The sequence below is a fragment of the Anopheles merus genome, chromosome 2R (genome assembly GCF_017562075.2).
Source record: "Anopheles merus strain MAF chromosome 2R, AmerM5.1, whole genome shotgun sequence".
NCBI classification, from domain to species: Eukaryota; Metazoa; Arthropoda; class Insecta; order Diptera; family Culicidae; genus Anopheles; species Anopheles merus.
In genome coordinates, this window is record NC_054082.1 from 26,058,938 (window position 1) to 26,078,042 (window position 19,105).

A 19,105-nucleotide genomic window follows, 5' to 3' on the forward strand; every position below is an offset into this window, starting at 1 on the left:
CCCGCAATCCTTTCCCACCATTTGCTCTAATTCCCCCTCTCCCGCCTCGCTCCTCCCGCTGGGAGATTATAATCATTAAACAGCGAGCTACACTGGCAGTAGTAGTGGTAGTAGTGGTAGCGATCGTGAAGAAGGATGCGCTGTTGTTGCAACGCGCCGTGCGTGCATCACACACCCATATACTCAGAATGCAGGCGTGCAACACCACACTAACAAGACACAGGAGCGTGCGCGCCCCACGTTGCGAGGGAATCTTTTTGGAACGAAAAAAAAGAGGAAACTATCAATATTATTACTATTATTATTATTATTATTGTAAAGGCTAGCCGGTAGCGTTTTTTTTGTTGCCCTGCGATTCATATAAATATACAATTGTGTAATCACTCATGTTTCAACTATTCCCACCCGCTTCCGTCGGGCAGGGTGGTGTAGAAAACCGTGCGCAGTTACAGTGCGCATTTTTTTTTTTTGGTTTATTACTGCGGATCGGTTCGAATGCGTGACAAGCAAGTCGTGTGAGTAAGGCGTGCATCTGTGCGGTTTGTTTGAGTTACAAATCGGAGCAGCAACACACCCTCACACATACACATGCACACATACACATATTGTGGCCGGATTTACAAAACAGTGGGGCGATCCTTTGCCGTGCGCGTGTGTGCTGTGTTCTGACAAATGACTGCGCGTAGTGTAAAGAAGCAAAAAAAACTTCAACTTTACATTAAACAATCGCGTTCAATCGCGAACGTATTGTGTGGTGTAAAAGGGGGGCGGGTGTTTGTTTTAGCAAAAGTGCCAGAAGGATATGCTTGGGTGAGGGGCAAGAGACGAGCAGTGAGGTGTAGTAGCAAGAGTAGGGTATGGCTAAACTTATCAGCAATAACACTCCGCATGTACGCTCATCAGCCAGAAAGGCAAAAACAGGGGGAAAGGAAACACCCCCCGCTCCCCATTCAAGCGAAACAATTCACAAAGAAGTTCATAGAGTTTGAAATAAATAATTAAGTAACAAGTAATACTATAAATATGTAAAATATGCATCCCCCCTTCCCTCTCTTACCCCCTAACTGCAACCGCGTGAACGGCTGACAGAAGTAAGCAGAAGTAGATATTCGAGCGTAGCTGGATATATGTGTGTGTGTGTGTGGGTATGTGTGTGAGTGAATGGTATGTGCATATTGGACACTGTTGGAATTACTACTAATCGTCGCTTTTAGTTCTGGTTCGGTTCGTTATATACGCCCAGTCACGCTTTTACACTTACATACTTAAGTTCTCATGACCTGCTGGCACTGACTTAAAAAATTAGAGCTATTAGAGTATTAGAGAGCTGCTGTACACGTGGGTGTACGCACTTTGTTAGATTGTAAATTATGCGCAGCTTACGGTCACACACTTACGGTATCTTTGACCAGAAACAAAAATCGGCAGGAGGTTTGTCAATTTCTTCGCCCGATCTTTCCAGCAAAGTGGTTCAAAGCGCAGCCCGAATGATCTATTTATTTTAAGCGATTTTAAATATCATTAGAAAGGTTAGGTTTTACCCGTCGTGTGTGAGTGTGTATCTCTCTCTCTCTCTCTCTATGTTTGAAAATTTTTAGTATTCGTGCTGCTTTCCCAGCAAATCTCGCAATTAAATGAGATTGTTTTTTTAAAATAATTTGTACAGCAACATTACTTGCCGACTGGTTTTACAGTGTTTTGTACAGTGCAAACGAGCATGTGTTGCATATGTCGTGTGTCTTAGTGTTATAGCCGCACGCGCCCGGCTAGAATGTGCTCATATACTACCCTAGATCCGCTCGTCGCAGAGCGTGGTAAAAACAAAAGGAAGAAAAAACGGATATAGATATCATCATAAAAAGCAATAATCTATTACAAAACGGAAAAGCAAAAGGAAGAAAATATGCAAAGAAAATGCGGGACGACTACGAATCATCAGAGTTCAATACATTCCAAAAGTACACGTGCGCATTTCTTACGATATAATGAGTTAGTTAATAGTAGCAGTAGTAACAGTATGTATTGGAATTAGTTTGTCGCATTTGATGTTACTTTAAAACCCTCTTCTTAGCAGTCGCTGTGTGCAGACGATTAGAGAATGTATTTTTATGGTTTTGACCTCACACAGTGTGGGCTGGGGCGGCGGCCACCACTACACTACTATTAGTTTAGACTTTACGTTCGTTTTAGCCTGCTTCTCATACCGTAGTGTGTATATGGGAGTCCGTTTGGATGGTCTGCCGAAGTTGGGCCAAATCAGAGGAAGATCACAGTTATCGGCGTATCATTTCTGTTTCATCCCTCGCCTTTGTTAACCAATCGAGAAGGTGTGGATTATGCCAACGCAAATAATATTAGCATTCTCTGCCACTGATCGATCATTAATTGCATTTCGATGATGTAAAAAAGCGTTACGATCAAATTAAACTTACGTATGGAGGTATGTAGTGTTATACAGTGAAAGCCTTGCCAACTATCACCACCACCACTAACCACGTATGCGAAAATTATTGTAATTTTTATCAATAGCCTTTAAGCCGTAATTTGTGACTAAATAATGCCACACCCCGTCATACAGGCTCTCGCGCGTTCGTTAGTATTATATAGTTTTAATCCCACACATTCATTAGCTCTCGCAACGGTTATTCTAGTGATGTTTTTTTTTTTGTATTTTAAACCAGCATTTTGATTTCTCTCACCACTTATCTCTCTCTATTTACCCGCTCTTCATATCTCATCATCTACTATTTATTAGTATTTAGTTTAGTGTATTTACGTACCATACGCTTTATTGTGTTTTTAAGTAACCACCCACTACAACCCCCGGGTCGCGGCCCCGGGTGGTGGTGTGGTTGGATGTGTGACGCTTTGAGCGCGCGTGGATGATGTGGCTGCGTGCGTGTGTTTGCGTGCGTATTCCGATGAAAGTGTAGTTTATCCGTTACACTTCCTTCAGCAAAACGGCAAGCTTGCCACACTATTATCGAAAGCGCGCGGCTCAAACGACGGCACACGCCTTCACACGTCATCCACACGACGGTAAAGCGTCCGCGCCTCGAAACGCATACGAAGGCCGAAGCAAAACCAGCCGAATGTACTTATGATTTACATACAAAACCTTAGTTCTATTGTACTTTAATTTGCATTGTAAGCACACGAATGGCAAAACTAATAAATATGATTATTTTTAAAACCATACGTCCCCCACCCACCACCTCCAACCTAACAAGAGGGTTTTTTTTTCTCTTCTATTGCTTTTGTTTGTTTGTTTCTGTTGTCGTTTATTCGTTGTTTATTGTCCTTTTCTATTTGTGTGTTAATTTTCTACGCGTCATTATTTGAAGTTGCGTTCCGCTTTGACTTTCTCTCTTTCTCTCTCTCTCTCTTTTTTTCATGTTCATATTTTTCTCATGTGTCGTTGTTGTTCTTGTTTTGTCGTGGCTTCTGTTTGTTTTAACATTAATGCGTTAGTTCTAATCGAATGTAACCAAACAGTAATTTTACAATTAAGCGTACTTCGAGGCTCTACCGGAGCGCTTTGCATTGCTTATGGATTGATTCTACCTTGTTGTATGATTGATTATATTGCATCATTTCGTCAGTGTTTGGGTTATGGTAGGACTTTTTTTTGTTGTTGAGATTTGTACGTAATATTTTAACCATCTTTCCACATTAGACTAATTTGACATAAGTAGATACCAGTTTTGTACAAGCTTCTGCATTTCCTGCATTGCCAGCAACAACAGTGGGAGCGGGAATTTTGGAAGCGATATGCACACACCCGATCCATATTACCACGTTGCATAATAGAGCTGAACGAGTTTTGCCTGCCGTCGCCAACGCCACGGCAAGGTCTTTGACAGGTTGGATACGTTCCACCGGTTGGGTGTTAATTTGGACATGCTCTGCAGTATTCAGTATTGGTCCGGTGTCGCGGAACCCGCTATACGATGCCGCGGTCTCATTACTGACATTTAAACCATTCATAAGTGATTGCGCCCATACCGGGTGCCGCACGTCTGTCATGTGTGTGTGTGTCTGGGTTGTAACTTATTTTTAAACCGCATCCTCTCAGTCAGACCTCCTGTCGGCGGCGTCGACGGCTGGGTCGGGTCGGTTCGTCATGATTCACACACCACTTGAGGCGGTCGGGGGTTGTTCGGTGGGCCGGGTCAGGTTTTGGAGGCAGCAGTGCGGTCGACTTGCGTGAGTTCATAATTCATCTATTTATTGTATTTATAGATGGTACGGGCCAGATATTGAAACCGACTGACTTCGGTCACTCGGTGCTGCCAATGTGTATTTGTGTGTGTGTTTGCGTTTAAGTGAATCTGGCCCCAGGAATGCAGGGGCGAGCGGGTAACAAGTGTCCTTGTCTCTCTAACTGCGTGCGTTTTGCATAATTTAAAACTTAACCCTCCCCCTCCTCCCCCCCCCAGCTTGAGCTAAAAAGATGTTGAGAAAATCAGTCCACCCAGCCGGGAGGGTTGCGCGCTCCTGTGTGCATCTATTTCAGGTTCCAGCAGCAGGGGTTCGAAAATAGAACCTAAACAATATGCTTCCGTGTCACAGCTGCTCGAAATAGTCAATTGATAATGTTTGACCGATAGAAAAAAAGGACAACGTGTAACCGCTCTGGACACTAGTCGTGTGCGAGTGGCCAAGGTCCTGCTGTCATCGATTGACTTTATTCAAAGTGGTGCCGTCGATGTTGCTTAAACGATCACTCACACACTGAACCATTGCGTACTCACAGCACAAACAAAATGTACTTCTTGGAAACAGGACATCCAATACATCCATAGACTTTATCCTTTTTGTTTCATTTTTCAGAATATTTGTTTTTTTTTGTTTCTGTACCAATGTTGTCGCATGTTTTGTTTATTAAATCATTATTTAACTTTCATCATCTTTCTGTCACTTTGTCCGTTTTAGATTGTACCCTGAAAGCCACTGTTGAGAGCTCCGCCGTCTCTTCACCGCCATCGTCTGTTTTCCTAGCAGCGGTGGTGGCAGCAGTAAGCGAATGCAACGCAACCCCTCCCACCATTGCATTGCATTCATCTTCCGGCTGGTCGGTTGATTAGTTACAGCCGATGATGTTGGCCAGCCCGTAAATGGGGTGCATAAGTAGTGCAGAAGACAAGATCAACTGTACTAATCATCATCATCATCATCATGATCATGATCATCATCACGATACATCGTAAAGACTGTTTTAGTTCTGTTAAGTTTTATTTAGTCGAACGGAGGATATTATTTTAGATTTGCTTTTATTGTACACCAATACAGAGAGCGGGGCGCTGCTCTTTAGCACTAACAATGAGAAAACTTGTATTGCTATCAACTCTATCATTTTGCTACAACGATTCAATCACTCGCTCGATACCTGCGCAACAACGGTCATTAAAGATAAGCAATAATTATTTTTAACCCGCATCCCGACCCAATCCATTCATATGGCGGCTCAGATGGTGGAAGCAGTAAGCTCCCGAACAAAAAACACATTTCGTCTTGGCAAAACACACATTCATGTCAATATTGTTCGGCGTACAGATTTTCTCTCCTCAACTCTCCTCCAACGAACAGAGCGTGACGAGAAGAAGCAAACGATGGGGAGAACTGCAAGAAACCCCAAATCCATCAATCAAGACCGATCGTGTGCGCTCTCTGCTCTACACTTTCCATTCTTTCCCTCCAAGCAGTGTGGTGTTTTTTTGTATTATTATTATTATTACTATTGCGCTATTTTTAACCCAGAAGCGCTCAAATGTGTCCGTCACTGTTTCGGATTTCAAGTACCGTGCAGTTTTGGCGTGGCCGGACGTTCTGGGACTTATGCCTTCACGGCTCATAATGTTGCTTCCAATGGAAGCACATCCTTGTGTGTGTATGTGTGTTTGTGTTTTTTTAACCAGCCGAGCTCGAAGAATGAACCCGATTGAGTAGCAGCGATCTGCGAATGCAGTGGTCGGCAATGCATTGCACGTGTGAACGGCGTAGTTTTTTAATTGCATGATTTAAAAATTTTATTAACTAAGGTCATGGGAAAACATGCGTACTTCATTTATTGTACAGTGGATTGTTGTATGGTAGATAAAAATGCAACATCCAACACAGCTGCCCTGGCTCTGGTGTAACGAATGCGTTTCTCCATTTCCTATGATACTGGTTTATTGCTTTTACCTATAATAAACCATTTTTATTTTTCGTTTTTCTCTGTGTAGCAATTACACACAGTAAATGTAGCGCAAACACTTCACAACATCATCACACCTGGAGGAAAGTGTGTGATAGGGAGGGTTAAATATGACGATATTAAGGATACAGGTTCATGTACCCACCAATGGTGAAACTATTAATTTGTCTAAACAAAATCATATTTAGTTCGTCTTTAGTAATCCAACGAGATTTTTTTTTTGTTATCTATCGAAAAAAAGTGACACGGGTTCATCGTTCAACAGTTTATCGCCACATAGCATAGCATTAATTAGCATAGCATAGCCGTTCATTAGTAGTTGGAATGTGTTGCACTGTTTGGTTGTATAATGCCGTGCTTTCCGTTGACATGTATCGCGTTCGTTAAAGGCAAAATAATAGCAAAGATGCAAAGTTGTCAGTTAGTTTAGTTTGCGCGTTCAGTGTTAATACTTTGTGGCCCTCGCGCCGTGTGGGCCTGTTTTCTTTCTTTCTCTCCGTCTCTGTCGCTCATCTGTTTGCCTTGCGGCATACCCTCCTTTTCTTTTCACTGCCTTATGATCAACTTATCCTTCTTATCCAAGTTCGTTCTCTCTCGTATGCCGGGCCGTACGGATTGTTGCGTGAGTGAGATACTCGCTTCAGCGGAAGAGGGAACAGTTACCATTAGAGATATAAATTTGTTCGTTCGCCATTTTATCAAACTTTCTATATACATATACACTTTGTAAAATGCGGTAGTTGTGTACTGAACTCATTTTGTACTGTAGTTTCCATCTAGTTTTTTTTTGTACAATTTCTTTGTTAATGTTACATATGTATGCAGTTTTTGTTCGATTTCTACAACTTTTCCTACTACTAGCAGCGATCAATATCAGTAGTAGTAGTTGTTGTGTTTCGGTTTAAATCTAGCCGTTTCGTTCTGTTCTGTAATTAGATGTTTCAATTCAAACCTTTACGGTATATGCAGGGCAGAATAAACAAAAAAACGCCATACAAAATTCCTCGCATGCCAAAGCTCTTTTCCATTGCTAAATGTTGCTATTACGAGACAAGCCGTAACGTGTAACGTTTTTCTTCATTCAAGCCAAAACGAAATCGTAGCGGTAGCGTTTTGATCAACCATTACTACGCGTTAGGCGCGTGTGTTTTGTGTTAAGCTCGCGTACGCTTTTCTAACACACAATATCACTCGAAAAGGCAGTTTAGTGCCATTTGGTGTAATATGTCTTATTATTTCCAAACAATATTCATATCGAGCAAGTCTGTTTTGATCTTTACTGTACAAAATGTCGCCTTCAATGTCTTTTCCTTTCCTTTCCACGATGAATAGAAAACACACACATTTGCACGGGTTTAATATTCAATATCAACAGTGAGTAGTCGGAAATGATGAATGATCTGCCATCGCAAAAGCCGTTGTTATATTAGGAAAGTAGGAACTTTTATCACACGATTTGCTTTGCTTCTAACTACCTTTGTGACAATACTCATCATCTCCACCGTGTTGTAGTGAGACTCGAATTCGGTAATTCCTTGTAGGTTTGTTTTTAAAAGTAAAGTAAAGAAACCGAGAACCTCTTACTGTGACGCTATTGCAAACCTAATGGTTATACAAATAGCGGTTAACCGCCTATCGCATGTGAACATTCACAGAAAGAGTAAAACGTACTTAAAAAAAAGCATGTATAAATAAAACCACATAAATCTTACATAAAGAAACAAACAACAAACATATCGTATTTGAGCGACCAATGTCGTCAGTAAAGAGGGGCCGGGGGCGATGGTATAGAAGAAAAACTCAAACTCAAACTAGGAGCATTTATCGTCTTCAACGGACCGGAGCACATTCGAACGAGAATTAAAGCAAATGTAATGTGACATCACACACTCGAGCGGTAGTCATACTTTGTAAGCTAAATAAGGTAACCAACGTTCTTCCATACAAAACACTAGAAAAATACATATATTTATACTATCGAGAGATGCTGCAGATCAGCAAGTAATAGGGTTTGAATACTAAAGGAACGAACGGAACAAACAGTACCAAAACAAGGAAAGGAGAAGACAACCACAAAAAGGTGCACACAGCGCGATTACTTTGCAGCAACATCCGACAAATGTATAAACATACACACACACACTTCAAACGAGCTGCAAACAAATTTATATCTCTATAAGTGAACTATTCCGAGAGTGAGATAAATCGAGCTAATAATTACTAGGAAAATCCAACCCACAAATCCAAACCCCAGTGAGAGACGAACTGATGAAGCAGGATAAACACAAACGATTAGAAGCAAACAGTCGGGAATTATTTACCTACTTGTGAGCAAGACAGACAAGCTCTTGAGCGATGCTTCATCATATTCAAGCAACTGCTGTTTTAGTAGAGCCGCCAATTGGCTGGGGAGCGGATTTTATTTTCAAAGTCCGGTTTCCGCCTGGTTTCGCATTGAACTCACTCATGGTACAAACTACTGATGAGCGCATAACGCATTAGAAGCGGCGGTTTGCCGTGTGGTTTTGAAGCTCCTTCTAACGGCAACAGAAAGCTTCCTTCCTACCTCAGAAAGCACTAGCAGAGGTGTAAGAGCCCGAGAGATATGTGTTTTTTGTTTTGTTTTGTTTTTTTTTTTCTTCAATACAACATTGGCTATGGTCAAAAGGGGAGTAATTTAAATGTATCTCCTCTTTAACACGCTAAGCACTAATGGGCGGGTACGAGATCAATTTAAAAAAATACACACACACACACACAAACCCGTAAAAACCCAAAAGGCTAGTGACGTAATGCGAGATTATCGATTCGGTAGTTTTATGATTTTAGGCTGGCACTAGACAAAACTGTTGAAATGATGAACTCAACGTGGACCAAATGGCAAAACTGGTGAAGAAGAAAGAAAGACAACAGATCTTTACGAGCCATTCCGCTCAAAAGGGATGGCTCCGAGTCGGAAACTTTCCACTAACTACGCATATGAGCAAAGGTTCGTGACGGAACAGGCGTGTGTGTGTACACATTGTAAAGTTGTTGTTTGGCGGCATAAAGCCAAAAAAAAGGACGACGTATCGCATCATAGACAAATGAGTATGAGTGCGGATTTGTGTAAAAAGCGGGTGAGAGAACCTGTGTACCTACTCACAAGATTACTTAAAATGCATATATAACAAACAAACATAAAAGAAAAGAAGAGAAAACACACTAAATTATCCCATCGAATTTTGAATCTTAGGGTTTGAGCCATTTTAACACGATCGTGCTGTGTATGTTATATAGCCTGTAAAATGTAAGAGTACACGCTTGCAGGGGTGGTCTACGTGTTTCGAGTGCACCCAAAACATAACAAAAGAAATGGAGGAAACAGTTTTCAGAGAGTGCCGAGTTTGCCGAGCTTGCATAGCAACCTTCCCCTTCCCCAGTGTATAAGCGCGCGCGTGGGGAAGTTGCTGTTAATGATACTGTTTCTAATCTGTTTGTTGTACAGTGGTTGGGCCCAAACTTGCTGTTGGGGAAAACAAGTTGTAAAGACAAGCGATAACAAGGTTCAAGAGTGGGCGCGCACATGCAAGCCAGCAATAGCGAGGCTGGGACTGGGAGAAGACCCGTCTTTTGCAGCGTTGACGGGCTATGCGCTTAATGATTTGGAAGGAGAGACAGAGAGAGAGAGAGAGAGAGAGAGAGAGAGAGAGAGAGAGAGAGAGAGAGAGAGAGAAATGATAACATTGCAACAATTGCAATCAGACCAATAATTGTTGGCTTTTTATATTCACTTCGCTTTGAAAATCCCCCTTTGGAAATGGAGGCGCCTATGCCCTGGTGGAACACACCTCACGCTAGCGCGATGTGTGCGAAAACACGATCTGCTTGGGCCCGATACCCCTGGAACGGGGTCTTTCTTGAACAAACAGAGCGCATCGGCACACAAAAAAAAAACAACCAACGCGTGTGTGTGCTGAACCACACGTTCTGCTGGGTGGGAGGGGGCGGCTTTCTCCACCTGTCGTTGTTGATAGTTTCCCCCGACTCCTCTCCCACAAGTTTACCTTGATACTTATTAGAATACGAGAGACTCATGGATAGTCAGATTTAAGCAAGTTAAGAAATAATAAAAGACAACAAGACGCTTTCAAACCATACATATATGACTATATATAGATATACACACACAAACACACACGCGCGCGCGTACAAAAAAATACACACACACATACATTCGTATTTATATTTTTAGGGATTTATACTTAGGATCTGTGAATTTTATGGGAACTACTCTTTAAATCTAAATTAAATGTATCGTACGCGCAAGGACACCCCGGTGCGCTCAACCGTTGGGCGGGGAGGGTGCGGCGTGTGTAAGGCAAATGTATTCATAAAAGCAATCAATCGATGGAACAGTAGTGGTGGTGTGGTGTCAGCGCAGTACGTCGTATCTTGAAAGCTCTATACTTAAAGGTTAGGATACTTAAACCTTTTGTCGGCCCGCCAAGGACCTTGTCTAAAACGGGCGTTGTGTTCGGCATGGGAGCTCGCGTCCCGGTCGTGTGTTAAGAAATATACAAAAGCAATATATCATATACGCTACACACTACTACACACCACATGGTTTGTGTAAAAAAACATCCCATCCTTACATTTCAGTGGGGTGGAGATGAGTTTTGGAGCGTGTATAGGGGGGGAGTGAGTAACTGGGAACAGGTTACTTGGTAAAGATGGCTATGAGTAGTGCATGATAGCCCCACCAAGGGTGTCAAGATAACGTTAGTAAGTCTCCCAGCACATTGCTAACGTTCTGGGAAGGGTAAGGGCAGACAAATATATGTGTGTACGGTGTACGGTGTTTGCTGCCACTAAACGCAGTATACTACCCATTTCAACTTATGGCCAAAACAAACTCTCACCCACTAATCGCGCCATCGACACACAAGTACACACGCTAGTACCACAAACACACACACACACCCAAACACACTTACCGCATATATTGAGGCGCGCGTATACTGAAATGCATCCAATAAACACACACACGTACATATACACACACTGCCGGCAAGCAAAGTAAGAGAAAACAAAACTAAATGTATAGAAGAAGAGGAAGAAAAAGAAAAGAAGGACAAAGCAAGCATCCACTCAAACAGACAATACTACATATTATATTTGTGTTTTAATTTTGAGGTTTTGTGATTGTTGCGATTGAAGGGGGCCCGCAAAATAAAATAAAAACTAGTTTAAAAGAATACACTGTGACGAGTATAGAACAAATGCATCACAAGGGAGGGCGGAGGGAACGAGCGACGATGCTTTAAGCTAAGTGAAAATGGACCTGATGTGTTAAAGACAAGTTAAAGACACAGAAAGGGAAGGGGGACACGTGTCCAGCACGAGACAGACACAGTGGCGCTGTCAGGGGAGCAAAACACAGAAACTGCATGTATATTTCCATTACAGTGTGCTATTGCTGTTGCTGAGTAGTAGTGTATATTTAATACGAAACTATTATACATACACACGGCACGCTTGTGTGGTGTGGACAGAGCTACAAAAGACAAAACAAATAAATGATCTCTTCCGTGTAGCGCTGCATGCGAAGCAGAAAAGGGCGATGTAAAGAAACAGAAAGAGAGAGAGAGAGAGAGAGAGAGAGAGAAAGAGAAAGAGGGAGAGTGAGTGAGTAATCGCGAGAATTCAAAGCAAAAAGAAGAAGAAAAAACATAAATAGCAAAACAAAAATATAAGAAAATACATGAAGTGAGCTAACAAAAACCAAGAGAAAACGGAAAAGCAATAACGTTAGTTATTATTAAACAATATGATAATTATTAAAACTTATAATTATGGTACTTATGATGATTATTATTACCAATTATTGTCGATCATGTGATGTACTGTTCCTCCCCCCTCCCCATTCACTAAAAACAAAGTAGCTACGCCGCCATTCTACATCATCGTGTGTCGCCACATCGCGCGATCATTCCACATCTGTGTTTCAGGAGTAGGGGGGAGGGGCGGAGGGGAGTAGGAGGGAAAGGGACGAAATAGTAGCGAACAGGGGAGTTGGGGTTGTAACCCCAATGATTGGCGAAGGCAAAAGAAAGTAAGCAAAAAGGGTAACTCCGCGAAACCGGAAACCCTTGAACCACTGGCAAACCCTTGTGCTAAAGCGTACCAACTACTATCACCCAACTACCCACAACCCTTGACCTTATACCGTACACATCAACACAAAACCACCAGTTGTGATTGCAAAACGTGAAAACACACACAGAAGAAGAAGAAGCGCGCGCATTGCGTAAGAAGTGCCGTAAAGCAAACGTTTGCTAAACGAAACAAAAAAGAAAGAGAGTAAAGAAAAGACAGCAAAACAACAAACGTCGTGCGAGAGGAAGTAATAAAGCAAAATAAAACAAATGAATAAAACCACAAAACAAATGGCAAAGTATGTGTTGTAAGGTTAAAGACAGCTGGCGACAGAACAGCAAGCAACAGCAACAGTATAAAGAAGAATTTCGAACATTTTCCCTCGAGCCACCACCACCACCAAAAACGAACGTCTGCTATATCCTTCCTCTCAGTGTTTCTCTTTTGAACGTAGCATCGCCAGCAGGATGAACGGGTGTGGCTAGCGAAAGAACGCAGGTAAACGTAAATACCCATACAATACAAATAAGTAAAAAAAAACAACAAACTAAGTAAATAAATAGATAGCAACTGGTACGCTAGGCAGTGCTTTTATAGTGATTGTACGTTGAATGTAATGGTAGCGTAGTAGCGGCATTATTATGTAGAAGACTGTACACGTTTGGCACACCACGTTTTGTATATATATATGAGAGTATGAGAGTAATAGTTTGTGGGGATAGAGGGATGTACCGACAAACAAAAAAACCTTTATAAAAACGGGGGAAAAACCTGATTCCCCATCATCCCATTTGAACGTAAAACCACACAGACACACAACACAACAAACCGACGTACGTAACTAACAGGTATGGGTTTCCCTTAACCGCTCGTTCGGCACTGGTGCATAGAAGTAGATGCGGCTGCTTTTGTAGTCTGCGTAGTGTACCGTAGACGACTCTAGTCGAGTCTAGTCGCTGCGACTAGACCACGTTTTTCTAGTTTGTGTTTCTTTAGATTCGAGTTTGGTACTACGGATTCGATGCGTTTACCCGTTATTTCACTGTTATAAAAAAAATCTAAAAATCTTCACAATTATACAATGATGTACGCCACACACATGTGAGCTCATACTAGACAGTTTATCAAACACTCCAGAGCCTGCTGACATTATCATCGGTTACTATCTGTTATACTGCTATATATTGGATACAGGCAACTGTCACTTCTTAGCTGACATGACGAGTAGTGTTCTGTTTTGCTCTGACTGACACACACGGCACTAAGAAAGACGCTCACTCTAACTCGCTACCGTTTAGAGCCCACATCCGTTAGAAGTTGTTTGATGTGTTGTAACATCGTGTAGTGACCGCAAAAATGGTTTAAAAAAAAACAAGAACAAAAACAATAACCAAGCACACTTTATGGCATCATTTGCCATAATAGTAACAAAAAAGTATTGTCCCGCTAAACTAACTGCATTGCTCAATGATTTGGCAATAATTGTCGTGCGACACACACACCATCACCTGGTGTAATGTAGAAATGTACACCACAAGTAACTAACTACACCTTATCAGTAGGAGAATAGTGTCGGTTTTGCATTCATACATTTGCTGTAATCACTTATTTTATTCCTTAAGTAAAAAACGCATCATTAGTTTTAACACGTACATACGTAGCCCATAGTGCGTTATTGGTTGCGCAGACTAGTTTTAGCTCCGTTTCTCTTCCCCTGCGTACGCTGACCACAGCGCCAGCGACAGTGAAGAGCAACCGAGCCGCGGTTTTGTTAGTTTTACGCTGTACTAAAAAGAGACAACATCAGAATAGTACACCATCAACTCATTTAACTACCTGTGCACCTACGGTCATCCAGGTCTCTGCAGGAGCTCCCATCTCATTGGGCAGCTCTTGGTTGAGACTTACCCACACACTCCCGGCTCCTGAAATTCCCACCTCCAATCCAGCCACAAGCACCACCCTCCATCGCCACCATCAGTAAAATTCCCTGGTACGATCATCGTGATCGACGTAACGATTAGCAATAAGCGTACATATGTTTTGATCGTGTTGCGCATTAGTGTTGTGTATTAGTAGTGTGCGGACGCAACACCATCGCACAACATCGCATTCGTAAAACACACCCAGTAGTAGTTGAATCGAATCGAGGATCGATTAAACTGTAGGCAACTGTGCAAAGTGGAAGCAAATGCAGTAATTAATAAATGCAATAAATAATTTGAGTCTGTAGCAAAAAAAAAAAACAAAAAACAAAACGTGTAAACACACACTAGGCGTTTCTGAGTATTTGTTCTAAGTTTCGTTCTGTATCTGTATCTGTGAGGAAGAATGTGTTTGTGTGTGTAAGTTCGTGCACTTCTTCCTCACAAAACCATTTGAGTAGCTCGAATATATATATATATTAATATACCTAAAATGTATTATACTAGAGAAACGCACTGAATTATCGTAGTAGCGGTATACGGAAGTAATTACTGTCTGGTAGATGAGTTAGTGTTTTTGTTTAGCACATCTTAATTATGCTCTCCCCTCATTGTACTCAGTATGTATTCGCTCGATCAAAAAGATCGTCAATCTGTAAGCAACCAAACGCAGATGGCACCATCTTACTTACTTAGCTACGTTTTGCTTAACTAGTGTTATGTTCTCTCTTTCTTTCTTTCTCTTACTCTCTCGCCCTACCGTTTTACAGTGACTGTGTAGTAGTAACAAAAGAAATATCATTAGAGTCATATAGTCGATACCACCTAGATGAAACGCATATCAATCTGCAATAGCTGCTCGTTTGAGCATGCTCTCTTTTTTCTATCGTTGTTTGTTCTTCTGACTATTTATCTATTTATCTCAAAATGGCTCGCTCCATTCTGCACCATAAACGATAGTTCTGATATACCCATCTACCCGGCTATTTTTTTCATTTACTACACCATACGTGTTTTCGTCGTCTATTTCCTCCGAAACGTTTGCTATGAGTTTCTTTAAGCGCTTCTCAAAATCGCTCCAAACTGGTGCATGATTACACTGTAACCCACACACCCTCCTCACACGCACAATAGAAGAGTACATTCGCAACTCGATCGCTTTATACTAGATTGTGGTAAACAAGATTAGTAGAGATACCTAAGCAAAACAGTATGGTGCACACTGCGTACGCCAATAGACTTTGCTGTAAGGCGTGCTTGCATCGGTAAAAAAAAGTTTAAAAACCAATTCAAAGAACAATAACTGCAATAACTAAGAATGTTTGTCATTTGGAGGCTTGGAGCCTTCAAGCGCAAAACTCAACTCTCTAAAACCCTGCAGCAATGACTAAACAGGGTAGTAACACGAGCGTACCATAAGCGTCTATGCATGAACCTTGATGAGCGTTATGAACTTAATATAGCTGTTTAAAAAGAAAACGAGAGAGAAAAAAAACACGACAGCAACAAAAGACAAAACATAAAAAAGGTAAAACTAAATACAACAACAACAACAACAAAATAATAATGTAGCTGTAGCAATACCAGTGTGATTGTATTACTTGATAGTAGATTTGTAATGTATATGCAACAATAAATACATCTAATGTAATCTGAACTTATTTGTGCGGTAGTGATAGCGCGCCATCACCACCACACGCACGCCACAGACAAAACCACACACAAACATACAGACACCATGCCGTCATACCACACAGATACACACTCCTAACGAATAGAATATATGCCATACGGAAAATCAAAACTTTTATAGTAGTATATATGCGAATGCAACCCTGTTCTTGTAACACTCGTAGTCTCGTAGTGGGTAGTATGTATTTGAGCCTGTAGCAGCTACGATACCGTTAGCGACTAGGACACTAGTAGAGCTGTATGTAGTTCATAGATCGGTGTGCTGGTGAGAGCAATTGGATACTAAGCTTTTTTTTCTATCGCGCATACCACACCTAAACATTAAATAAACGTCAACAAACGTCGTTCACGTCGTTTGCAATAACTGTCAAGCTGAAAACGGGAAAAAACATAAACAAAAAATATCAACATCAAAACCGTGGGACAGTTCCAATCCCTAACCATAATGAAATAGATAGAAACATCTCTCTCCAAACGTACAATAATCGCTCTTTTATAATGTTTGACAAACACCCCTAAAATCCATTCGTTTACGAGAGCTTTAAGCTTTTCTAGTGAACTCTTGCTAACAAAACGAAAACAAAGACGAAGAAAAAAAAACTATAAAAAAAGAAGAAACAGAGATGACGTTCTTAGAACAAGTGGTACATCATGGCAATACTCATCATTGTAAGGCTCTATTAGTATAACATAATCACTAACTGAACTGTGTGTAGAGTAGTTGTATCCTTGTATCCCAGCTATTTTTATATACTCACACATATACACTTTAACCCATCGCAACAACTGTGGTGTGTCCCGTTGTCATGATTTTAGTTACAAATATTTGTTTTAGTACATTCTCTATTATGTTTTGCGTATAAAATTAAGTTTAAAAGTCCTTTTAGTTTTATAAGTTCTTCCCAATCGTAACGATACTGACACGAAAAGGTAGAATGTCATATGAAAAACAGAAAGCAAGGTAAAATTTGCTATATAAAACACATAACACACACAACACACATCATACACGTGCGTGTCAAAATTAGTACCAACGTTCTCTCAAAACTAAAGCTTGTAGATGTTGTGTTCGATTGTAGTTTTAGTTGTGAGTGTTATTGCAACAGTGTGACCGCAAAACGCTCCTTTCCTTCTTATCTATCTTTTCATACCGTCACCCACACACACACATACACATAGATACAAACACAACTGTGTATTAGAGTAGAGACATGTATACTAGAGTGTACTCTATCTGGACATATATATCTATCAACTTGATTTTAGATCGTAGAACGTTTAGTTTGGCCTCTTTCCCCCATGCCTCCCCTCTTACGTAGAATTGGTTGTTGATGGTACCATGCTATCCCGTAAGCTCGTTTTGTGTAGTATTACTTGTAAAGCAAAGCAAAACAAATGAAATATATACTCCCATCGCCACGTTCGTGCGGATGGTTCATAAAAATCATGGAAATAAAGTATTAGTAGCATATATAAGCGTATGCAGTTTCTTTGTTTTAGTTCATCCAGTTGCCTTTACCGTAGACAGCATCCAAAGGGTATGGAATGAAATAATTGTCCACTCTTTACTAGAATTAATTTCTATTTCTTTTATTTTTGTTGTAAATAGAAAGAATATGACGTGGTTGCAAAATGCATTCTTTTCCCTTTTCATGGGTAGCGTCCGTAGAGCTCCATCAGCACAATCATTGTAAAACGAACAGCTTGCTTGTCTGTAACACACACACACATTGGTGCTGATCATCCGGTGCTGATGGTTTTTTACTTTCAAAATGTCTGCTTGTATGCGCGTAGAAAAATACTATTGCTGTACAAATATGTAAATGGCGCTTAGTGTTGTTTGTTTGGAATGGTAAGTAAACAAGACTTAGTTCAACGATTGTATGATATCTTGCATATCCGTTGTAGTATATCGATTTACACTCGACAATGCTTCGATCGTTTTTCATTCTAGTTTCAATTTCAGAGGCAGCCAAAACCCCAGCAATAAACCTCGGGCAACTAAATTTCGTTAACTTTTCTCTTACTTGATTTAGCAAATTTAAGTGTAACATGAAACGTCGCTTTTAACGCAAATGAACTAACACGCTTTCCAAACAATCCCTCTCCCAATCACCAAAACCACGGCGATGGCACAGTATCGCACACGGTACAGGATTTGGTGTTCATCTGGAACATGACCGACCCGCTGGTGGTGAACCCGGAAATCGAGCTGCCCCAGCTGGACATCAGCAACAACTACACCACCGACTGTACGATCGAGTACTCGACCGGTAACTTCACCTGTCTGGCGGTGGTGTTCAACCTGAGACGGCGGCTGGGCTACCATCTGTTCCACACCTACATCCCGTCCGCGCTGATCGTCGTCATGTCGTGGATATCGTTCTGGATCAAACCGGAGGCCATCCCGGCACGGGTAACACTCGGCGTCACCTCGCTACTAACGTTAGGTAAGTAGTGGTACTCCCATTTCGTCAAACCCCGCTTTTTTTCTTCCCTTTCACTAATCGATGGGCTTTCGCCTCAACCACAACCTCCTCTTCCCCAGCCACACAAAACACCCAATCGCAACAATCGCTACCGCCGGTATCGTACGTAAAGGCCATCGACGTCTGGATGTCGTCCTGCTCCGTGTTTGTGTTTCTGTCGCTGATGGAGTTCGCGGTGGTCAACAACTACATGGGCCCGGTGGCGACCAAAGCGATGAAGGGCTACTCGGACGAGGATCTGTCGGAGGCGATCGACTTTAACAAGAACGGCTACAACAAGGACCACCGCTCGTCGGAGGTACCGCGGTACGATACGTTCTGCCACGGGCGGGAAACGGCCCTCTGCATCGACAAGTTTTCCCGCTTCTTTTTCCCCTTCTCGTTCTTCATACTGAACGTTACCTACTGGACCACGTTCCTGTAGGGGGGGGAAGGGGGGCTCCCCCAGCAACGACAGAAATTTGCGCATGGAGCTGCCGCTGAAGAAGGCATTGAAGGTATCATCCAGCATCCAGCAAATGACATTAGATGAGATACCGTACACTAGGAACGTAGCTGTAAGATACTGGCACCATCGGATTGGCCGATCGGTCACTAGGCGTAAGCGACACATATAACAAAGTAAATAAAGTAGTTCTCCTCCATTAATCCGATGAAAATAA

At 41.7% G+C, this 19,105-nt stretch overlaps 3 protein-coding genes across 13 annotated transcripts in view; 2 read left to right on the forward strand and 1 right to left on the reverse strand.

The window, feature by feature from the left end:
• LOC121589397 (RNA-binding protein Musashi homolog 1) overlaps positions 1-9,908 on the forward strand; it is an 88,559-nt gene extending 78,651 nt beyond the window's left edge. For all 10 annotated transcript variants that reach the window (XM_041908307.1, XM_041908309.1, XM_041908305.1 and 7 more), the window contains one exon: positions 4,936-9,908. In XM_041908307.1, coding sequence (XP_041764241.1) covers positions 4,936-4,960 — 25 coding nt within the window. In that variant the 3' untranslated portion in view covers positions 4,961-9,908. The remainder of the gene's footprint in view (positions 1-4,935) is intronic.
• LOC121589417 overlaps positions 1-19,105 on the reverse strand; it is a 57,348-nt gene that overhangs the window by 34,260 nt on the left and 3,983 nt on the right. The gene's annotated exons all lie outside the window — the stretch shown is intronic.
• Positions 14,688-19,072, forward strand: LOC121589415 (glycine receptor subunit alpha-2-like). The gene is made up of 2 exons (XM_041908338.1): positions 14,688-18,404; positions 18,503-19,072. Exons 1-2 carry the CDS (start codon positions 18,131-18,133, stop codon positions 18,865-18,867), a joined length of 639 nt encoding a protein of 212 aa, XP_041764272.1. The 5' UTR covers positions 14,688-18,130; the 3' UTR covers positions 18,868-19,072.

What these genes read in the sequence shown, in the direction of transcription:
- LOC121589415 (XM_041908338.1), top strand. Translation starts at nt 18,131, where the DNA reads ATGACCGACCCGCTGGTGGTGAACCCGGAAATCGAGCTGCCCCAGCTG. An exon ending in CACCTCGCTACTAACGTTAG is followed by an intron (nt 18,405 to 18,502) that starts GTAAGTAGTGGT and finishes CCTCTTCCCCAG; the next exon opens with CCACACAAAACACCCAATCG.